Consider the following 19,478-nt stretch of genomic DNA (forward strand, 5'->3'; position numbering starts at 1 on the left):
AGTGCAATTGTTAATTCAACATCATGAAATTTGGCATCAAATAGCCAACTTAACTTTGGTATTAAAAACAGTGACTGTCAGAAATAGCAACGCTTTCATATAGCACATAAGTCATTGACAAACACAGCACCATAACATCAAAGATACTTCAATTATCATCAATTTTAAACAGGAAAAACTGACAGAGAAAAAATTATGACCTTGTCAAACATATTCTGGCCTGCTCCTAGTGCATGCTATCCTGTGACCAGGGGAAGCTCTGCGTGATACATGGGACTAAGTGAGCCAGACAGTCTTGTCAATATCGTCTCCAGGACAAAGATAGCAACAATTTACTTAGAAAAAAGGAATAACTCAAAATACACTGGACATTCTTGGCCAAACACAGGCTACTCCTAATCTCCAAGATCCAAATCTTTTTCCCTACTTTCCGCATTACACCCTATATTACACTCAGGGGTCCTGCATACCATCTGTGTCACGCCCAATAGTCCAAGCAAACAACACCTCTCAATTCTTTCAAATACCAACAGAGTTAAGAAAACCAATAGCACAAAAAAAAACTTTAGACTAAAAAATAAGGTTAAGGTACGGGCCCTATATCACACCCAGGGCCTTTGTGTACCATCTGTGTCACATCCAGCGAACCAAGCAGTGAGGCTTTAATTCCTGTTTCACACCCATTGAACAAGCATACCATCTGTGACAGGCCCAAGGGTTCAAGTATCAACCCCTGCATCACACCTTGGGGAGAAGCGTACCATCTGTGTCACGCCCAGCAGTCCAAGCAAACAAGTCTCAACCCTGTATCACACCCAGGGTACAAATGTACCAGCTGTGTCACACACAGCGGTTCAAGCAAACGAGTCTCAATCCTGTAACACACCCAGGGGACAAGCGTATCATGTGTGTCACGCCCAGTGGTCCAAGCGAACAAAAACAAACAACATTCAACTTTCTTAGCATTCCAAAAAAAGGTGACTTCTGCGTGAACGCCCCTGAGGCCGCCTTGCAATCATGGAGATCAACACATAAAATAAGTAATATGGCAGATTTTTGTCAGTAGCAGGGCACTCAGGTTAAATTTTTATGCTTCTTCCTAGTTTGCCATACGCCTAACGCTGGACTTAGTCTCTGATGTAGTCTCTTATCCTCTGATACCCAACCCTCAGCAGAACTTCCACTCAATAGTGGCATCTGCTCACATTTCCTTGTAGCACAAATGTGAATCCTTCTGGGTGGGATCCCCTTCCTTCAGCTGCAGGTCTGGTTCGAGGTACCAATCAGCTCCTGGCTGGCTCTCCAAAACGTTGCTCTAAATTGAACTTACCTTGAAAAATCAAAAAGCAAAAGGCGTTTGGCAAAACAGAAACAGTTGGTTTAATTAAACATTACAGCCGGGAGAACAGTTACAGAAAAGGGGTCTGAAGAATGTCTCAAAGAACAATCGATCTGAGCGGTGTTTTATACATTTCTCTGAGCACTATAAAACAATGTCAGCATTCCTTTGTAGGTAAGGAATATTGGCTGTTGTCTTGGAGTCATAAATAAGGTCCTGATAAGTGTAGGTGGGCCTCGACCCTGCTTGGACACAATGTGGGCCAGAGGGTAACATGTCCAGATGTCCGGAGTTAGGGGCGCGTTATCACTGCAGATTGCTGTGTTCTGACTGGCTAAGTGTTCCTAACTTCATGTGGCATCTAACTTTGTGGTGTTTTGGGAATGCGCACACACCTCTGGCCATGTGTGTTTTAGTGGGGCCAATTTCCTCGGACCACTGTGGTGTCACTGGGCCTGTCTGTGGGACTGATCTGACTTTCCCGTTTGCACGTTTGTCTGCCGGCTTCATGCCACCCCACCTGTCATCAGTAACCTGAGGCCTAGGTCTCAGAGCCTGCCTGAACATGAACTTCGGAGGCAAGGTTCATATAGAGTTCATTACGGATGAATTTGCTGATAGTGATGCAATTTCATTCTTTTATGTGAATGCATCATTGTGTGCATCGTCATCAAATTTTTCAATATCAACAAGGTGATACGGAAGTTAAAGAAGGAAGCAGTTTTGCTGCAGTGAGGTATTTTAAGCTGCATATCATAATTTTGAATATATATTGTGATATGTGAGAATTTCTAAGCCAAGTACTTTGGGGAGTATGAAGGCCTCATTGGAGAAGAGAATTTGAAATATATTAAATAAATTCTCCTCAGATTTTAATGACAAAATGGAAGATATGTTGCAGGCAAAAGAAATTTTGCAGGAAGAGAAGTTTTGGTTGGCCGGTTAGGGGGGTCTGATGGAGAAAAAAGTGGAAAGGTGAGTACAAAAAGGAAACCCCTTAAGGAGGATCACAAACATGTTTAAAAGATTAAAGAGGTCATTACGACTTCGGTGGATGGTTTACACCGTTCCCTGAAGTCCCGACGGGCAGGTTGCCGCCAGTGTGGCTGCCTTCCCGCAGGCCCCATTAAGAGTGTCCCACTGGGTCAGTGGGCCGAAATCATGTTTCCGCCTGCTGGCCCAGCGAGAAACGCACAACCGCATGGTCTCCTTATTGTCATGATAGAGCCGGCGGCAATGCTGTTGGGAGTAGGGTGCACTAGCACCCGTTGCGATGTTCACTGTCTGAAAAGCAGCGGGGCTGGCCATGGGGCCCATGCCTATTGCATTCCACCGTCCTACGTGATGAGTCTTCGGGCAGTGGAGAGGTGGAGTTAAGTTGTTTGTCTGAATTAGACTCAGGTGGTGAGAACGGAAGAATGTTTTAAAATCAAAGCCCGTGTTGGGTGTGAGAAGCAAGGAAGCCGAATCTCTAACTTATCCGTTAGGAGAATTCATGTTCAATCCTATGCTTATTGTAGCAAGGTACCATCTTTCTTGGCAGGTTACCCCCAAATTCTGCCAGATTGTCAGTGTGTTTTGACGGTCACTGGGATCCTGCTAGTCAGGACCCTAGTGCTTATGGTTTGTGGCCTGCTTACCAGTTTTTTAAATTGTCACTGGAGTCCTGCAAATCAGAACTCCAGTGCTCATGCTCTCTCTGTTCCTAAATTTGTCACTATAGTCTAGTGACTCCATAGATCACTCCAAATTGGCATACTGGACCCCCCCTTATAAGTCCCTAGTATATGGTACCTAGATACCAAGGGCATTGGGGTTCCAGGAGATCCTTATGGGCTACAGCATTTCTTTTGCAACCCACAAGGAGCTCATACAAACACTTCTTCAGGACTGCTATTGCAGCCTGAGTGAAATAGTGTAAGCAATATTTCACAGCCATTTTCACTGCACCAGGTCACGTATAAGTCACCTATATATCTAACTTTCAGACCCTGAAAACTAGGTGCATAGTACCTCTGTGTGAGGGCACCCCTGCACTAGCAGAGGTGCCCCCATATCATCCAGGCCTATTTTCCCTGACTTTGTGAGTGCGGGGAACGCCATTATAAGTGTGCAATACATATAGGTCAATACATATATGTAGCTTCACAATGGTAACCCTGAATATGGCCATGTGAGGTGTCTAACAAATGGGAATTGTACCCCAATACGGATTTCAATATTGGTTGTACAATCCCATGCAGTCTGGAGGCTCCACCATGGCGCCCAGTATTGCCATACCAACTTTGAGGTTTTCACTGCAGCCCCCGCTACAGTCACCTCACAGATAGGCTTCTGCCCTCCTGGGGCTTGAGTAGCTCAATCCCAGGAAGACAGAACAATGCATTTCCTTTAGAAGAGGTGTGTTACACCCTCTTCCTTTGGAAATAGGTGTAACAGGCATGGGAGGTGTATCCTCCCAGAGCCTCTGGCAATGCTCTTAAGGGCACAGATGGTGCCCTCCTTGCATAATCCAGTCTACACCGTATCAGGGACCCCCAGTCCCTGCCCTGGCACGAAACTGGACAAAGGAAAGGGGAGTGACCACTCCCCTGTCCATCACCACCCCAGGGGTGGAGCCCAGAGTTCCTCCAGAGTGTCCCTGGGTTCTGCCACCTTGTTCTCAGGATGGTCAGGGAACTCTGGGAGCATCTGAGTGGCCAGTGTCAGCAGGTGACGTCAGAGACCCCTCCTGATAGGTGCTTACCTGGTTAGATGACCAATCCCCCCTCTCGGGGCTATTTAGGATCTCTCCTCTGTGTGTTTCCACAGATTTGGATTGCGAGGCTCAAGCAGGACTCCTCTGCATCCTTTGCTTCACCTTATACCATCGGATCAACCTCAGAGCTGCTTCAGGAACGCTACAACTTGCAACTAAGTATCCAAGACGGCTACTACAACTCTGTAACTCCAGCTCCTGCCAGCAACTGCAACAGTTTCCAGGTCGTGCACGCTCTGAATACTGCCTGCCTTCCTCCTGCACCAGAAGAACTGAAGGACTCACCTGTGGAGGGATGGAGTCACTTCCCTGCTTCAGCAGGCACCTCTCTGCAGCGATACTCTGGGTCCCCTCTCCTGACGACGAGGGTGGATCCTGGAACACAGGTGGTGGACCGAAGTGACCCTGACTGTCCAAAGATCCAACTGTCCAAATGTGGTGGAGGTAAGAGCTTGCCTCCCCATACCAGACAGTACCCCTGTGCACTGCATGTTTTGCAGCTTCTAGGGCTTCTGTGCACTTCTCCAAGGAATCCTTTGTGCACAGCCTAGCCCAGGTCCCCAGCACTCTATCGACATTCGCATTCCACTATTTTAGTTTATAGTTTGCGTTTCCTCTAGGCCCATTGTAACCTATGGTGATTTTCACTATTTGCACTATTTTGTGACTCTTTACTTACCCGATTGTGGTTACTAGTGTATGTTTTATGTATAATACTTATCTCCTAAGGGAGTATAGCCTCCAAGATATATTCAGCTTTGTATCACTAAAATAAAGTACCTTAATTTTAACACAGAGTATTGTCTTTCTTGTGTGTAAGTACTCTGTGACTACAGTGGTATTGCAAGAGCTTTGAATGTCTCCTAGTTCAGCCTTAGCTGCTCTGCCTACAGCTACCTCTAGACAGCCTGGCTTCTAGACACTGACTACATTTCACAAATAAGGGATAACTGGACATGGTATAAGGTGTAAGTACCTTAGGTACCCACTACATATCAGGCCAGCCTCCTACACTTATAACGCATTTACACTCTCCAGAGTGGCCCCGGCAGCCCATGTGGCTCAATATGTGGAGACATGGTTGAGAAGGCAGAGCCCAAAGGAGGTCAGGCTGCGACTGAGGTCGCAGTGCCCGAGTCCTAGTCTGGCTATTAAGGTTATGTTGACACCAGACCCTGATGCTAAGATTTTAGCCTTTATAGGCAAAGGTGGACAAGATACCAGAAAAGGGCTTGACAAGGGCCTTAAGATGTGTCAAGATAGGTTGTTGGACCCGACAGCTCCCATAGCAAAAACTTTTGATATGGCCATTCAATGTGGAAGAGTTGAGGGAGTGGATACAAAGTGCGGTATATTTACTTGGTAATGCAAATACAGCGATATTGTAAAGCATAAAGCATATTACTAAATATTAATCCTAAATTAGTTGAGCTGGCAAATAACAAAGCAGGTTGGGCTGCAAATGGTTTGCTGTTTGGAGATAATTTTATTAAGGAAATGTCCAAATACGCAGGATATTTCAGTTCTTTGCAGACATCGCTACAGGAGATAAAAAATGTTTTTGATAACCGTGTTTTTTGGGGGCGGGGGAATGGGGCAGGGAGAACAAGAGGTCGATTTTGTGGCCATGGACAGGAAATTACTAGAGTATCATTTAGGCCCAGTCATATCAGACCTCATATCAAGCAGGAGAGGTGAGTGGAGTTCTACCCCTAAAGGCAAAGATGTAGAAGCAGAAGAGAAAGTGACAACTGTTGATCCAGAGGCTCAGATAGGACTAGTCTCTATTGTTATCCCATTAAAATTGGGCGACAGACTTGCTCTATTTTTCAACCACTGGACTCGCTTAACAGGAGACCCTTGGGTCGTGGTGACGGTGGAAAGTTATCATAAAGATTTTCTAGAGGAGCCTGTACAGCTACATCTTCCAGGAATGATAAGGTTCAAAGTAGAACTATCAGCCTTGGTTCACAAGGAGGTTCAAGAACTGGAATCAAAAAGCGATTGTGGAAGTAAAAAACCGTAAGCAATATATTTCTGATGGAGAAGACAAAGGTGGAGACCAGTAATAACCTGAAGAGTCTAAACGACTGGGTGGAGTACCATCATTTCAAGACTGAGGGCAGGCCATTGTCAGGAGATGTTCTGCGGACAGGGGACTGATTGACATGGTTAGATCTGAAAGACGCTTACCTGACAACTCAGATTTGGGAACCACATCAGAGGTTTCTTCTGTTCAGATGGGAAGGTACTGAATTTAGAAAAGATATTATTGAGGACGTAAGCAAGAGTGGTAGGACTGTTGTCTTCTACGATGCAGGTTATTTTCCCAGGTCCTTTGAACTATCAGGCCCTTCAGAGATTAAAAGCGAAACATTAGGTGGGTAGTCTGAAGAATTCAGAGGAGACTGTACTCACAGAGGAGGCGAAAGAGGAACTTGTTTGGTGGTTAAGGAATATGGAGGTATGGAATGGAAGAGCTATTTCTGGGGAAATGATTAGAGAATCAGATGCAAGTTTGGCAGGCTGGGGAGCACGTTGTGGTACAATTACAACAGCTGGTGTATTGTCAGAGGAGGAGAGCAGATTTTATACTAATTGTCTAGAACTGTTGGTCGGGTTTGGGGGGGTGGGAAAGGTCCAAAAACCAAAGGATCTTGCTGATCTGGTGAAAGTGTTCTGGGAATACTACTTGAGACAGAATATTTCGCTCCAAGTGGAGCATATTCCAGGGTTGAGCAATGTAGAGGCAGACTGGACTTCAAGGATTTACAGGGATTCTAGCAATTGGACGCTGAACAGATCAGTGTTTCTGCCATGGATGGATGTCTGGGGTCCATGTCAGATGGATCTATTGGCGAATAGGATGAATGCCCAGTTACAGAGATATTTCAGTTGGCGTTCGGATCCGGAATCAGCAGGGTTAGATGCATTTTGACTGAATTGGAGGGGCCTCAGGCCTTATCCGTTCCTACCTTTTTCATTGATTACTTGTATGACTTAGATGGTGTGCAAGTGGAAGGAGACACTAGTGTTAGTGACGCCACATTGGGAGTCACAAGTTTGCATTCAAATACTCCTAAAAATTTTAGTGGAATTACCATCCCTATCACCAACATTTCAGGAAATTCTACTGGGTCCTTTAGGAGAGAGACACAAATTTGTCATGTCAGAGGAGTTGAGACTTGTGGCTTGAGAATTTGAAGAGTGTCTGGGAGGTCCTGGGGCCTTCATGAAAAGCTAAAGATCTTATTAAAGAGTCTTGGGCACCAGGCACTAAGACGATATATAGATTGTCATGGCAGAAACGGGTTTGCTGATGTGTGGAGAGGGATCTTGATCCCATTACAGTGGATGCTGTGGAAGTGGTTAATTATTTGTTGGAATTCTGTGATAGAATTTTATTTTATAGGATTATTAATGTGAATAGGTCAGCAACTGCTGTACTACATGCTTTGCATAATGGAATCACGGTAGGTCAGGATGTTTTGGTGAAGAGGTTGTCGAGTATAAGAATTTCAAAACCACCAGGTTCTAGATTTAATTTAGTAAGGGATCTGTGTAAGGTTTTGGATTATTTACAGGGTTTAGGTGCCAATGATGTTTTGAGTTTAAAAGGGTTGTCTCACAACAAAGTTGTCAACTTTTGTCTAGTTTCCTTTAGGAGGGTTTCTGATGTCAGAGCCCTAGACATTCCAAGCAGGATACTTTCCCCCTAGGGAGTGTGTTTTCATTTGAACAAAAGAACAAAAACAAATTTGATGTCTATTTTCTTTCCATATATTGACGAGCATGAGAATTTGTGTGTGGTACATGGTGTGAAAGAGTATAAAAGGAGAACAGCACAATTAAGGGCTGTAACTGAGAATAAGTTGCTTATTTCTTTAGCACATCCACATAAAGCAGTATCTTCACCTACACTTGCTTGTTGGCGTGTTTGGTGTATATTCTGTGAGGGATGTGTCAGCTTTGAAAGCTTTCATGCTTGGGAGTGCATTGCAAGACATTTTAGGTGTGCAGACTGGTCAAATGATGCAATATTTCAAAGGTTTTATTTTAAGCCTGCTGAAAGTGTGGCTAATTATTTGTTGGGGAGGCTTTAAACTAGTAATAATGTTAGCCTCCAGTCTTGCCATAAAATGTAGATTTTCCTCAGCTCTGGTGGACAGAAAATCTAAATGTTACTAAAGACACGGAGGCAAAAATTATCCCTCGCATTTACCAAACCCAGGGTTAATTGTTATTATTTATTTTGTAGTTCGAGCACAACAGTATCTACGGAGGATGAGGGAAGTCGGTGGAAGTTCTGGAGGACTGCTTGTTGAAATTATTTTGTGCATGTTTGTTATGATTCAGTACGCTAAAAAAAGAAGGAAGATGGCTCAGTGTTCTGACTTTTTAGTATGATTTTAATATTCTGTTGGTAAATTTTATAATGCTGGGATGGGGGTGTCAAATTGGGATCCTCTTCTCCGTTCTTCAGGTGCTGAAGTGCAGAATGGAGGAGGTGCGGCTGGAATTCTGTGCCATTGTGTCGGGAGATTTCAATGCCAAGTTGGGTTGACTTAGTACAGTGGTAAATCCCTTCGAGTATGACTATGTGGATTACTCGGCAGATGATGTTTAGGATTCCAGAGGCAGGTTTCTGATTAAGAAACTTAGGAAGTTGGGCCTTCTGAATTTCCGGGACACTGAAGTAGTAGATATTCATCAGCTCCCAACGTTTGTGGGTAGAGGGTCTGGCACCACAATTGATTACATTTTTGTGTCTCCACTATTGAAAGATTTGATAATTGGAGGAGAGGTGCTTGTGGAATGTATAAGGGATCATAATCCTCTTACAGTGTGCTTTAAACTCCCAGGTGCTCCAAGTTAATCAGGACGGGGTGGACCTGCATCTGTGGAGATAAGAGACGTGGGTAGGTGACTTGGCTGGAAACAGGTAGATGCCCAACAAGTTATAGAGAGGGTGGTGGGGGGCAACCTACCCCCGTTTATGGATATACTTTTGAGAGAGACTCCGAGCCCTAAGGAAGTTATGGATGAAATAGCTGAAGTAAACATAGTAGTTAGAGACTGTTTATCTTCAATAGACAGTCGTCCCAACGAGCGCAGATGTGGGTAGTTTGATAAGGCCTGTTACGATGCTAGGGCAAATATGAAAACGGCCCTTAAGGAATACCCCAGAGATAGGGCCGCTGTGAAAGCAGCAAGGATTAAGTATAAAAGGGCTGTGAGGGAGAGTAAGATAAAATTTAAAGAAAAGGCCTGGGAAGAGTTGGAGTGCGCTACAGTCCTGAAGGATCCTGGTCTGTTTTGGAAGGTGGTTATTAGAGGTTCTTGTGCAACAGAGACATCTGAGGGCTTGGGCTGTAATATTGCCCCGGAGGCCTGGGTAAATTATTTCTGTAGAATTTTTTAGGGAATCCTCCTAAGAAATAACTGGGAAAAAGAGTGTGTTGTGGTTCCCAATCTAGCAATCAGGTTTTCGCTCCAGGAGGTTATTGATGCACTCCAGGGTAGTGCTAGTAATAAAGCCCCGGGCCCGGATTCCATCCCCATGGATTTGTACAAATCTTGTCCCCAGCTATGGGCACCTGTTCTCTTAAATGTTCTTAATGCAGCAGTTACCGTGGGAATTCCTGCCTCCTGGAGAAGGGCTTGAATCATCCCAGTTTTTAAGATCAAATCTTTTTATTATTATTGTTTTATAAAACATCAAAACATACAAAACACCGCGCAGCCCAGGGCCGAAATGATATACATCAGCACAATGGCACATCATAGTTTCATACAAGGGTTCCTCTCTTAAATCCCCAAACTATGCTGGTATGGACCCCCGGAGGATCTCCTCCTTACTAAGTCGTGTATCCGATGGCGATGACCAATAGACCCCGATAATATCAGCCCCGCAATTAAGAACCACACAAACATAAATAAAAACAACGAAAAAACATTACAACAGTACCTCCGCAAGAGACTGTGTCGTCCATCTGTCCTTCTCCTCCTTGACCCCATACTATCAATCGCACTTCCCCTCCAGCACCCCCTCCCGCACTCCAACCTGTAATTCAGATCAACCTCAAAACTCTCAGATAGGTCGGGCATGTCAGCTCAGTAAATTCTACAGAGAGAAGCTGAATAAAAGGCTTCCACAGTGCACCCAAGTCTTCTGACCGCTGCTGGGTGGCCAACGTAAGTTTCTCCATTGTGAGGATAAACCAGAGCTTCTGGAGCCATGAGACACGAGTCGGAACCCTATATGTTCCCCAAAGCGCTAGAATCAATTGCAGCGCTGCATTGAGCGCCAGAGCTATCTGCCTCCCCTTTAGAGATCGTAACGGAAAAGTAAGGGGGTTAGGCAGTCCCAGTAAGATATACGCTGGGAACCTCGGAATCGTGACCTGGAACGCCACATCTATCTCATCTATAATATTTCCCCAATAACGATGTAACTTGGGGCAGTGCCAAAGCAAATGTACCAGTGTGCACGTAGCTCCACCGCCTCTCCAGCTAATGTCTGTCCTAGCATGATCCCATGCATGCAACCGCGCCGGAGTATAGTACCAGTAGGAGGCGATCTTATATGATGTCTCTGTCCCTGCCGCGCTATAGGCTGTATGGTGTGTTCTATAGAATATACAGTCCCATTTCTCGTCCAAGAGGTCTCTCTCTAGCTCCCTCGCCCATCTCAGCTGGCCCTTTGACTTCGGTGGACGGCCCGCTCCTTGTAGAAGGCGATAGAGCTCCGAGATAATTCTCTTATCATCCTTCTTTAGGAACAGCCATTTCTCAAATGGCGTAAGAGGTCTATCCATCAACGCTCTGTTCGCCGGCAAGAGAGCCCAGTGCCGAACCTGATAATACATTAGCCTATCCGCCTCAACTAAGCCATAGGCCTCTCCCATCTGATCAAAGGACAAAACCTCATGTTCGTCAAAGAGACTTCCCACTCTCCTACAACCCCCTTCTTACCAACGTCTAAGGCCTTCCAGGCGTAGTCCAGGCTCAAAATCAGGATTCGCACCTATGGGGGTCATCGGGGAGGGAAAAGAAGTCAGCTCCGAACGACAAGCCACTGCATCCCACACTTGCAGCGTTGTCCCAGTAATCGGGGAAGGATAGAGACCTCTAGCCCTATGTCTATGCCGGAGCCAAGGCTCCTTCCAAATATGAGAGCCAGCCACCGCCTGGTCCATAAGGCACCAGTGTTTCTCCGTAAGTGGGCGACTCGATTCTACAAGAAATCGGAGTTGGGCTGCCTGGAAATATCTCAGAAGGCACGGGATCGCCAGCCCCCCATTGCTCTTGGGACGGTATAGAACCTGCCTCGCCAAGCGCGGCGGGCGACCCTCCCATATAAATCTCGAAACCGCGGATTGGAGGGTAGCAATCGTCCGGGGGGCGGGGTCAACGGGAGCACCTGAAATATATATAATATTCGTGGCAGTAGTGTCATCTTAACCGCAGCCACCATTCCCAGCCAAAATAGCTTGTGTTTCCCCCATACCTCCAGATCCCGCTGTATATCTCGTACCAGTTTCTTCTAATTTAGGTTCACCGTTTTTTAAGCAGACGTCGCTAACTCAACAACCAGATAGGAAAAATGCGAAGACGACCAAATAAAGGGGTACCACGCTTGCAGATCTTCCACATGATCCGTGCTCAAAAACAGACTAAGGACCTGGGACTTCTGAATATTCACTTTAAATCCCGAAACCGGGCTAAACTCACCCAAACAACTCCATAAACGCAGGTAAAGAGGCTCCGCAAAGGGTGAGAATCACATCGTCTGTGTATAAAGTAATAAGGTGGTGATCTCCACCAAATATCACGCCAGAAACCAGGGGGCTATCTCGCAAGCGCTGTGCAAAGGGCTCCATGTATAGCGCAAATAAAAGGGGGGAAGGTGGGCATCCCTGTCTAGTCCCACGATCAACTGGAAACGACGCAGAGAGCACACCATTGACTCGAACCCCCGCCCTAGGAGAGCGATAAGCACATCGGATCCAAGATCGAAAGCCCGGACCCAGGCCGAAACGCTTCAAGACCCAGAAAAGGTATGGCCAATGGACCCTATCGAGCTCCTTTTCAGCGTCAATTGAAAGAAAAAGCGCCTCTCTACGAGATCTATCCATTTTGTCTATCAGATGTAAAAGCCGCTTCGTATTATCACCACATTGTCGGTTTGGAATGAAACCTGACTGATCTGGATCAATGAGGCCCGGCATATAAGGATTAAGGCGGAAGGCAAGTATCCCCGTAAATAATTTGGCATCTATGTTCAGAAGCGAGATCGGCCTATACGAAGCACAATCTTCTGGGTTCTTACCCGGTTTATGTAGAAGAGTAATAGTGGCGTCAAGCATGCTAGGCGCTAGGGTCCCCGTCGTCCGAAAGGAATTAAAAAGTCGGGTGAGTACCGGGGCGAGTTCAACACAAAAGGTCTTATAAAACAACGCCGTGAACCCATCTGGGCCGGGGGACATCCCTTTCTTCATGCGGGAAATCGCAGATACAACTTCTAGCCTTATCTCCTGATCCAGTGACACCACCTCCCTCTCCCCAAGAGGGGTGACCGCTACACCCTCCAAATAAGAGTCCAGAGCCACCTCGTGCCGCGCATCCGCCGCATACAAACCCCGGTAAAACCCAGCGAAGGCCTCAGCAATCTGATCACTCACACAGGCCACATCACCAGAGGGGGAACGAATCAGTTTACCTGTCGACGCAGCGCGCTGCGCTTGCAACCGGTGGGCTAACAGCTTTCCACATCTGTTACTCCCAATATAATACTTGTGCTTAAGATGTGCTACTGCGTACTCCGCCCTGTCCCAGTCTAATCGCTTCAGCTGCTGTCTCGCCTTCTCTAGCTCTCGCCAAATTCTGGGCGCACCAGTCGATTTATGGGAACGCTCTAGGACAGCCACTCTCTGCTCTAGCCTTTCTCTCACTTCTCTCCTCGCTCTATTATCCCTCACCGACAATGCTATAACCTCTCCTCGCACCACTGCCTTCAGTGCCTCCCAAGGAAAAAAGACTATTGAGGGTCCCTGGTTTGATAAGTAGCCCATCCAGGGAATAATACTTGAATACAAGAAAAAGCAATGAGGTACAATCAACATTCACTTATATCTAGCATAGAAAAAAGCTGTAACGAAATTTAAAAAAATAATATTTATTACAAATGTATGTCAAACAACGGCATAAATCAATATTCAAATATACAATTATATAAAGATAAACATGGAAAGACAAAAAAATATTTCCATAAATATTTACACCTATACATGAATTAATAAACGGAGACAACCTAACACATCAGACAAAACAATGAAGATAATCAGACCATGACACTACATAAACATACACATAAATTATCTTACAGTACAGTGAAATAGAAATTAAGAATATACAATTTATTTTTCTGAAGCTGAAAAGATAGTCACATGAATGTCATATTGTTATTCAATTCCTAATTATGTCTCCATCTTCCTTGATAAGAGAAAAATTTCTATTTTAACCCCATAAATTCAGGGTCCATACAAAAAACAAATAATAGTAGGAACAAAGCCTACGCGCGTTTCGGCGGAGACCACCAAATTTGAAAAGCCGCCTTCCTCAGGGCCGTTCCTTTTCCATACTTAATACATAATGTCGTAGATTGAATAAGTTCTCATCTTTCCCATTGAATAAATCCTGATAAATACAAAGTAAAACAAAGTAATACATTTTAAAACCAGGCCTCCCAAACAATTTCCATAGAGGTGCTGCCGTCATCATTAAAAGCAATGTAATCCACAATCGCACGACGAAGCGCCTCCACTGCTGACTCACTGGAGCGAGGAGTCCTTAAAGCGCCAGCTCGGTGTGCCGACGCGACCTACCTCCATAGCCAGCTCAACAGAAATAGGGGCATGATCAGTCAAGGACCGGGGCTCAATCGTAGCCTCTCTAACCCGCGACATGAACTCTTGCGAAGCCAAGAAAAGATCAAGCCGGGCATAGGTCTTGGTCGCCACAGAATAGAAAGAATAGTCTTTCAGAGTCGGATGGGACTTCCTCCAGACATCCTCAAGCCCACACTCCGCCAACCATTGACGCCCCATCTCCGACACTGCCCCAGTCTGTCCAAAGCGTTGGCCCGAGCGATCAAGCTCATTGTCCATTAATAGATTAAACCCCCCCCCTATTAAGATAGCGCTATCTGGCGAGCTAAGGACCGGGGAGATTGACTGTCTCAAAAAAGCCTCCTGCTGGGCGTTCGGGGCATAAAGGGAAGCAACGGTAAAGAAAAACGCCCCAAGCCGCATTTTGATGGCCAGGAACCTACCTGGAATTTCGTGTATCTTCCAAACTATCTCCCCCGGGAATGTCCTCGAAAGCATTATCGCCACCCCCGCATGTTTCGTAGTAGTTGAGGACCAAAGCTGCCTAGGGAACCATCGTGAGCGCATGCGGAACGTATCTTTATGTAACAAGTGGGTCTCTTGTAATAGGCAAATGTACCCCCCAACTTCTCTAGACTCAAAAGAACCGCTAGCCGTTTGGTTGGGTTGTTCAACCCCGAACATTCAAACTTATACATTTAACTGTCATGTCGTCACCGAGGGTAGGTCACCCAAAGGCAAGGGGACACAAGGGTGCACCTCCACGATTACTCTCAGACCGGACTCCCAGGGAAGCACAACAACAAACAACCATTGCGCACAACAGGTGCTTACAACCATATAGTCCTCTCACACTCTTCTCCAAAGAGGAAAAAGTCTCGGCTGGGCCGTGGAACCCCCTCAAGTTCACCAACCAAGCCCGTTCACCCCGCCGCCCAGGCCCCTCCCTGTCAACCCATAGGCAAACAAGTATGCGACCCAGTGCTAAGCAGTCGTCATCAGACACCCCAGACTCAGAGATTAGTCCCAGCTGCCACATTATTCACTGCCGACTTCCGCTCCGATAACTGCTCCGACGCGGTAGGTCTCTGTCGCTTCCTCCTTTTCTCCTTTCTCCTCCAACTCGGTCGGACCTCTCCACTTGGGCCCGGTTGCATGCTCAAATCCTGGCCCCCCTCCGCCAGGCCCAGGATCCGGTTTGCTTATGATATGGATTTCACCTGATGGAGCTGTGCCTCCCAGCGAAAGATAAGGCGGAACGGGTGACCCCAAGAATATGAGACGTCCTGAGCACGCAAATGACGTCTCTCCAGAGTTCGTGCCGAAAGGTCCTGAAATAATTGAAGCTGGAGCCCTCTGAATTGGATCTGCGGCCGGTTGCGTGCCCGTTGCAGTATACCGTCCTTAAGTCCATAATTGTGGACACAAGCCAGGATGTCCGGAGGGCGATCTCCCAAACTCCGAGCCCGACCCACCCGGTGCACTCTATCCAACGTAATCTCTCGGGACTCCTCTAGGCCAAGAACTGAGCGAAATAGTTCCACCACAATCTCTCCAATGTCGTCCTTCTCTGCCACAGGCGGCGCTCCCCTAATGCAGATATTATGCTGGCGTGAGCGGTTCTCTGCGTCCTCCACCGTAAGCTGGAGGAGATCCTGTTGCTCCCGCAAGCGGATGCATTCTTGTTGGAGATCCGCCACCTCCTCTCCCCGGGAAATTTCACCATCTTCCACCTGTGCCACCCGTTCACCGAGGGAGTTGACTTCTGCTATCAGTTCTTTCACCTCATGGGAGATGTCCCGACGAAGCTCTTGAAGATCGCTCCTGAGTGAGCCGAACAGGGAGGCAAGAAAGCCCCTCGTGACTGGGGCCCCTTCGTTGTCTTCCACCTTGCCCCTCTTTTTCGGAGCCCTCGCAACAGGTGGCTCCTCCGGAGCTCCGCCCGGCACCGGACGGGCCCCGTGAGCATATCTCTCACCGTCCGCTCTCTCTTGCCCTTAACAGACGCCATCACTCCAGCACCCTTGCCGCGTCGGGCGTCGAGGTCAATCTAAGCCTCTTCAGGAGTACGTCCGCAGATCACCTCAGGCACAGTGAAGGGGCCAACCACCAATAACCTCCTCTCAAAGTGGCGAGGCACTTCACCTCTCAGCCGCTCCTTATCTCCTGGCGCCAACAGGGACCTCCGAGGACCGCCTACCCCGACGATCAATGGGCTCTGAGTCCCGTCTCACCAGGGGCTGCCCACCGCCCAGGAACTAAATGTCTGGTTCAGCTCCGCCACCAATCACCACTGACCTCTTCTCACAATGGTGGCTCACCTCGCTGCCCGGCCTCTCCTCAAATCGCGGTGCAAGTAAGATCCTCCGCGGGCCGCCTGCACCGCCGATGCACAGGCCCAGGGCCCCACCTCCTCAAGGGCTGCTAGATACCCCAATCCAGATGCCTGGTTCAGCGGGAGCCGACCCGTGCCTCCTGCCGTGGGCCCAGCTCCCACCGTCCCAGGCACTAGCACTCCGAACTCCTCAGGTGCTCAATGCAGCCCTGCAGGGCACCAGCAGCAAGGCGCCCTCCTGGGTCGCCGCCGCACCGCTCCTGGTCCCAAAGCCGCAAGGCTCAAGGGCCGCCGCGCAGCCCGAGCCGCCACAGGCCACGCCCGCCTACTCCGGGCGTCAGCACAGGCCCTGCGGCTCCGCTAGGTGAGAGTGCAGGCGTCCCGAGCCCTCTAGGGCTTCTCACCGTCTGGGGCATCCGACACACTCCATCGGACCCCCGGCGTCAGCCCATCTGGGGCCGCAAAGCTATTTTCAGAGGCCCGGGCGGCGGAGCACAGACAGAACACGTCTGCTCACGCCGCCATGATGGCCACGCCCCCCCCAGTTTTTAAAAAGGGGGATCGAAATGATCATAAGTCTTAGCGCCCCATTTCCCTATGTGACTCTTCTGTGAAGATTTTGGGACGGATCATCTTAAGGCGTATTGAGGTTTGGATGGCAGAAAAGGAAATTTTGAGCCGGGACCAGTACGGATTTAGGGAAGGTCTTGGCACGCGTGAACAGTGCCGTAATCTTCTGATGATGATGACTGGGAATTATACGCAAGCCAGGAAGGGCACCCTCTATCTTGCCTTTATGGACTTCAGTTGTGCCTTCGACAAGGTAAATCGGTCTATGCTGCGGGAAAGGATAAGTGAGTTAGGGATGGATCCTAATATTGTAGAGTTGCTCCGGTATTCTCCACTCAGGATCGGCTGCAAATGGGAGGGTGGGGATAAACGGGGACTGTTCAGAGGCTTGTAAGCTCACAAAAGGCGTTCGCCAGGGGTGTGTTTTGGCCCCCACTCTGTTCCTTTTATATACCAATGGATTGTCTGAATTTTTGGTGGAACACTGTAGGGCCCGCACTATGAATGGCCTCCGTAAAGTAGTTAGAGCTTATGCCTCTTACATGTCAGGCTTGGGTCTGGAGATTAATTATAAGAAATTGCATTTTATGGTATGTGGTAGAGCCTTGAGTAGAGTGGGGGAGCTAAAGGTTGAAGATCAAATTATTAGCAGGGTTCATGAATTCCCACATTTAGGGGTGATTTTTGATGATAAAGGTTAATGCAAACCCTGTATTGCCAGAAGGAGTATGCTCTTCCATGCCTCAGTTGGTGCCACTTTTGATTTTGCTGTAGGAGTAGGAAGTAAACCTATTAAGCCTCTGCTTGAAATCTACAGGCGAAAATGTCTCCCTGTCCTGTTGTATGGTGCAGCACTCTGGGCGTATATGGATACCCGAGCCCACACTGTTGAAGAAAATCGTTTCTGTAGAAGGCTATTGGGTGTTGGTCAAAATACCTCTGTTTTTTGCCTGCATCTAGAACTAGATCTTGAGTGTGTACAAGACACTATTCAGTTGGCTCCCCTCTTGCTATGGATCTCGATTTGGAGTAATGAATATGCCACTTTTTATAGAGAGATTTTAAGGGATTGTTTGGCCTGTGACAATGTAAAATATATTCCCTGGCTGACGTATATAAGAAAGGCAGCACATGATTTGGGGCGGCCTGACTTGTTTGACACTCCTGAGGGTCTGACTAGGTGTGATAAAAATTGGGTAAAGGATAATTTTTTGAGAATCCGGGGGGCTAAAAGAGAGGGGAAGGAACTAGGGGAAGAAAAAAAAAAAAAAACACGGTCAGGCATTTTGTTATGTTAAAGATAGGGGCGGGTCCTGAGCCCTATCTCTTAGCGATAAATGATTTGAGGGAAAGGACTCATCACTCGATTTCGCTTGGGGATCATTAGAAGTAATCTATGTTTCCCATTAGGCCAGTATGGTGAACAATCTATCAGACCTTGTCCTTGTGACAGGGTGTCCCTGCAGACCTTGTCCCATTTTACATTATTCTGTGTCTTTTATGCACCTTTTAGAAGACGTTTTTTATTACCCATGTTGAGGCCAAAGGGTTTTGTGCAATACCGTCCTGCTTTTATGTGGCTGCAAATGGCTTCAAATGCATTGGTGTGGTGGGGGTTGGGATTGTTCTTGAGGGGAGCCATTACTTGGCACAGTAATTTAGAGATTTGTTAAGAATCTTTTAGATTGTTATCCTTGGTAATGAGGTTTTATTTGTTTTTAATCTTATGATTATTGTTATATTATTGTTTCATTGCTATCTCAGTTTATTTATTGTTGTCTACGTGATTTAAAGGTTGAATTATTTCATACTGAATAAAGTCTTATCTAATATGATGGAACTTTTGTTGAGTTCCATCTTCTTTCATGGAGCTGCTGTTAGTAGTGGCAATAAAGGAGATTGCAATATTAGCCTACGTGTCTTTAATAAAAACCTAGACTTTCTGTCCACCAGAGCTAAGGAAAATCTACATTTTCTCAGGAAAACATGAGAGAACAGCCCCCACACAGGTACACACAGACTATAAAATTATACAGATATGCACCCAGCTAAACCCAGACTATCAAGTGCAATTATGCCACACAGTACATCTCAGTTAATTTGGCCGTTACCGTCTAACACCTGAACACTGTAAATATTGACTGGATACTAAATAGCATAGGGCACCATTATATAACAACACTAATGTGAGAAAGAAAAGAACCTTGGAAGTAAATACATTTTCAGTGAGACTTTTTAAAATGTGAAGTTGTCACTTAATCGAAATGGCATTTCTTTAGGCAGTTTCATGTGAACTGAATAGGTCTAAGCTGACGAAGTAGATTGAAGAATTGAAGCTCCAAAGGGCCTGTCCTATATGCAAACACACCTGCTGTGGTTTATAGAAAATAACTAGTTACCTCACTCCTAGTACCAATGCAGCCTCTCTTTTTGTCATTTTGGGTTCAAATCCACCTTTGTAATAAGCACTGAAGGCCTAAAGGGGAAAAAAGAAAAACATAAATTAAAGCCATGTAAAGCACTGTAAACCCGGATGTAAACCACTATCTATAAATGGAACCTACTACATTTCCAAAATAGTATTCT

The 19,478-nt window shown here is 46.7% G+C and overlaps 1 protein-coding gene across 3 annotated transcripts in view; it reads right to left on the reverse strand.

Moving 5' to 3' along the window:
* DNAJC19 (DnaJ heat shock protein family (Hsp40) member C19) overlaps positions 1-19,478 on the reverse strand; it is a 143,051-nt gene that overhangs the window by 68,516 nt on the left and 55,057 nt on the right. For all 3 annotated transcript variants that reach the window (XM_069211046.1, XM_069211047.1, XM_069211045.1), the window contains one exon: positions 19,292-19,368. In XM_069211046.1, the coding sequence (XP_069067147.1) occupies positions 19,292-19,368 (77 nt within the window). The remainder of the gene's footprint in view (positions 1-19,291; positions 19,369-19,478) is intronic.

The sequence above is a fragment of the Pleurodeles waltl genome, chromosome 10 (genome assembly GCF_031143425.1).
Source record: "Pleurodeles waltl isolate 20211129_DDA chromosome 10, aPleWal1.hap1.20221129, whole genome shotgun sequence".
Lineage (NCBI taxonomy): Eukaryota > Metazoa > Chordata > Amphibia > Caudata > Salamandridae > Pleurodeles > Pleurodeles waltl.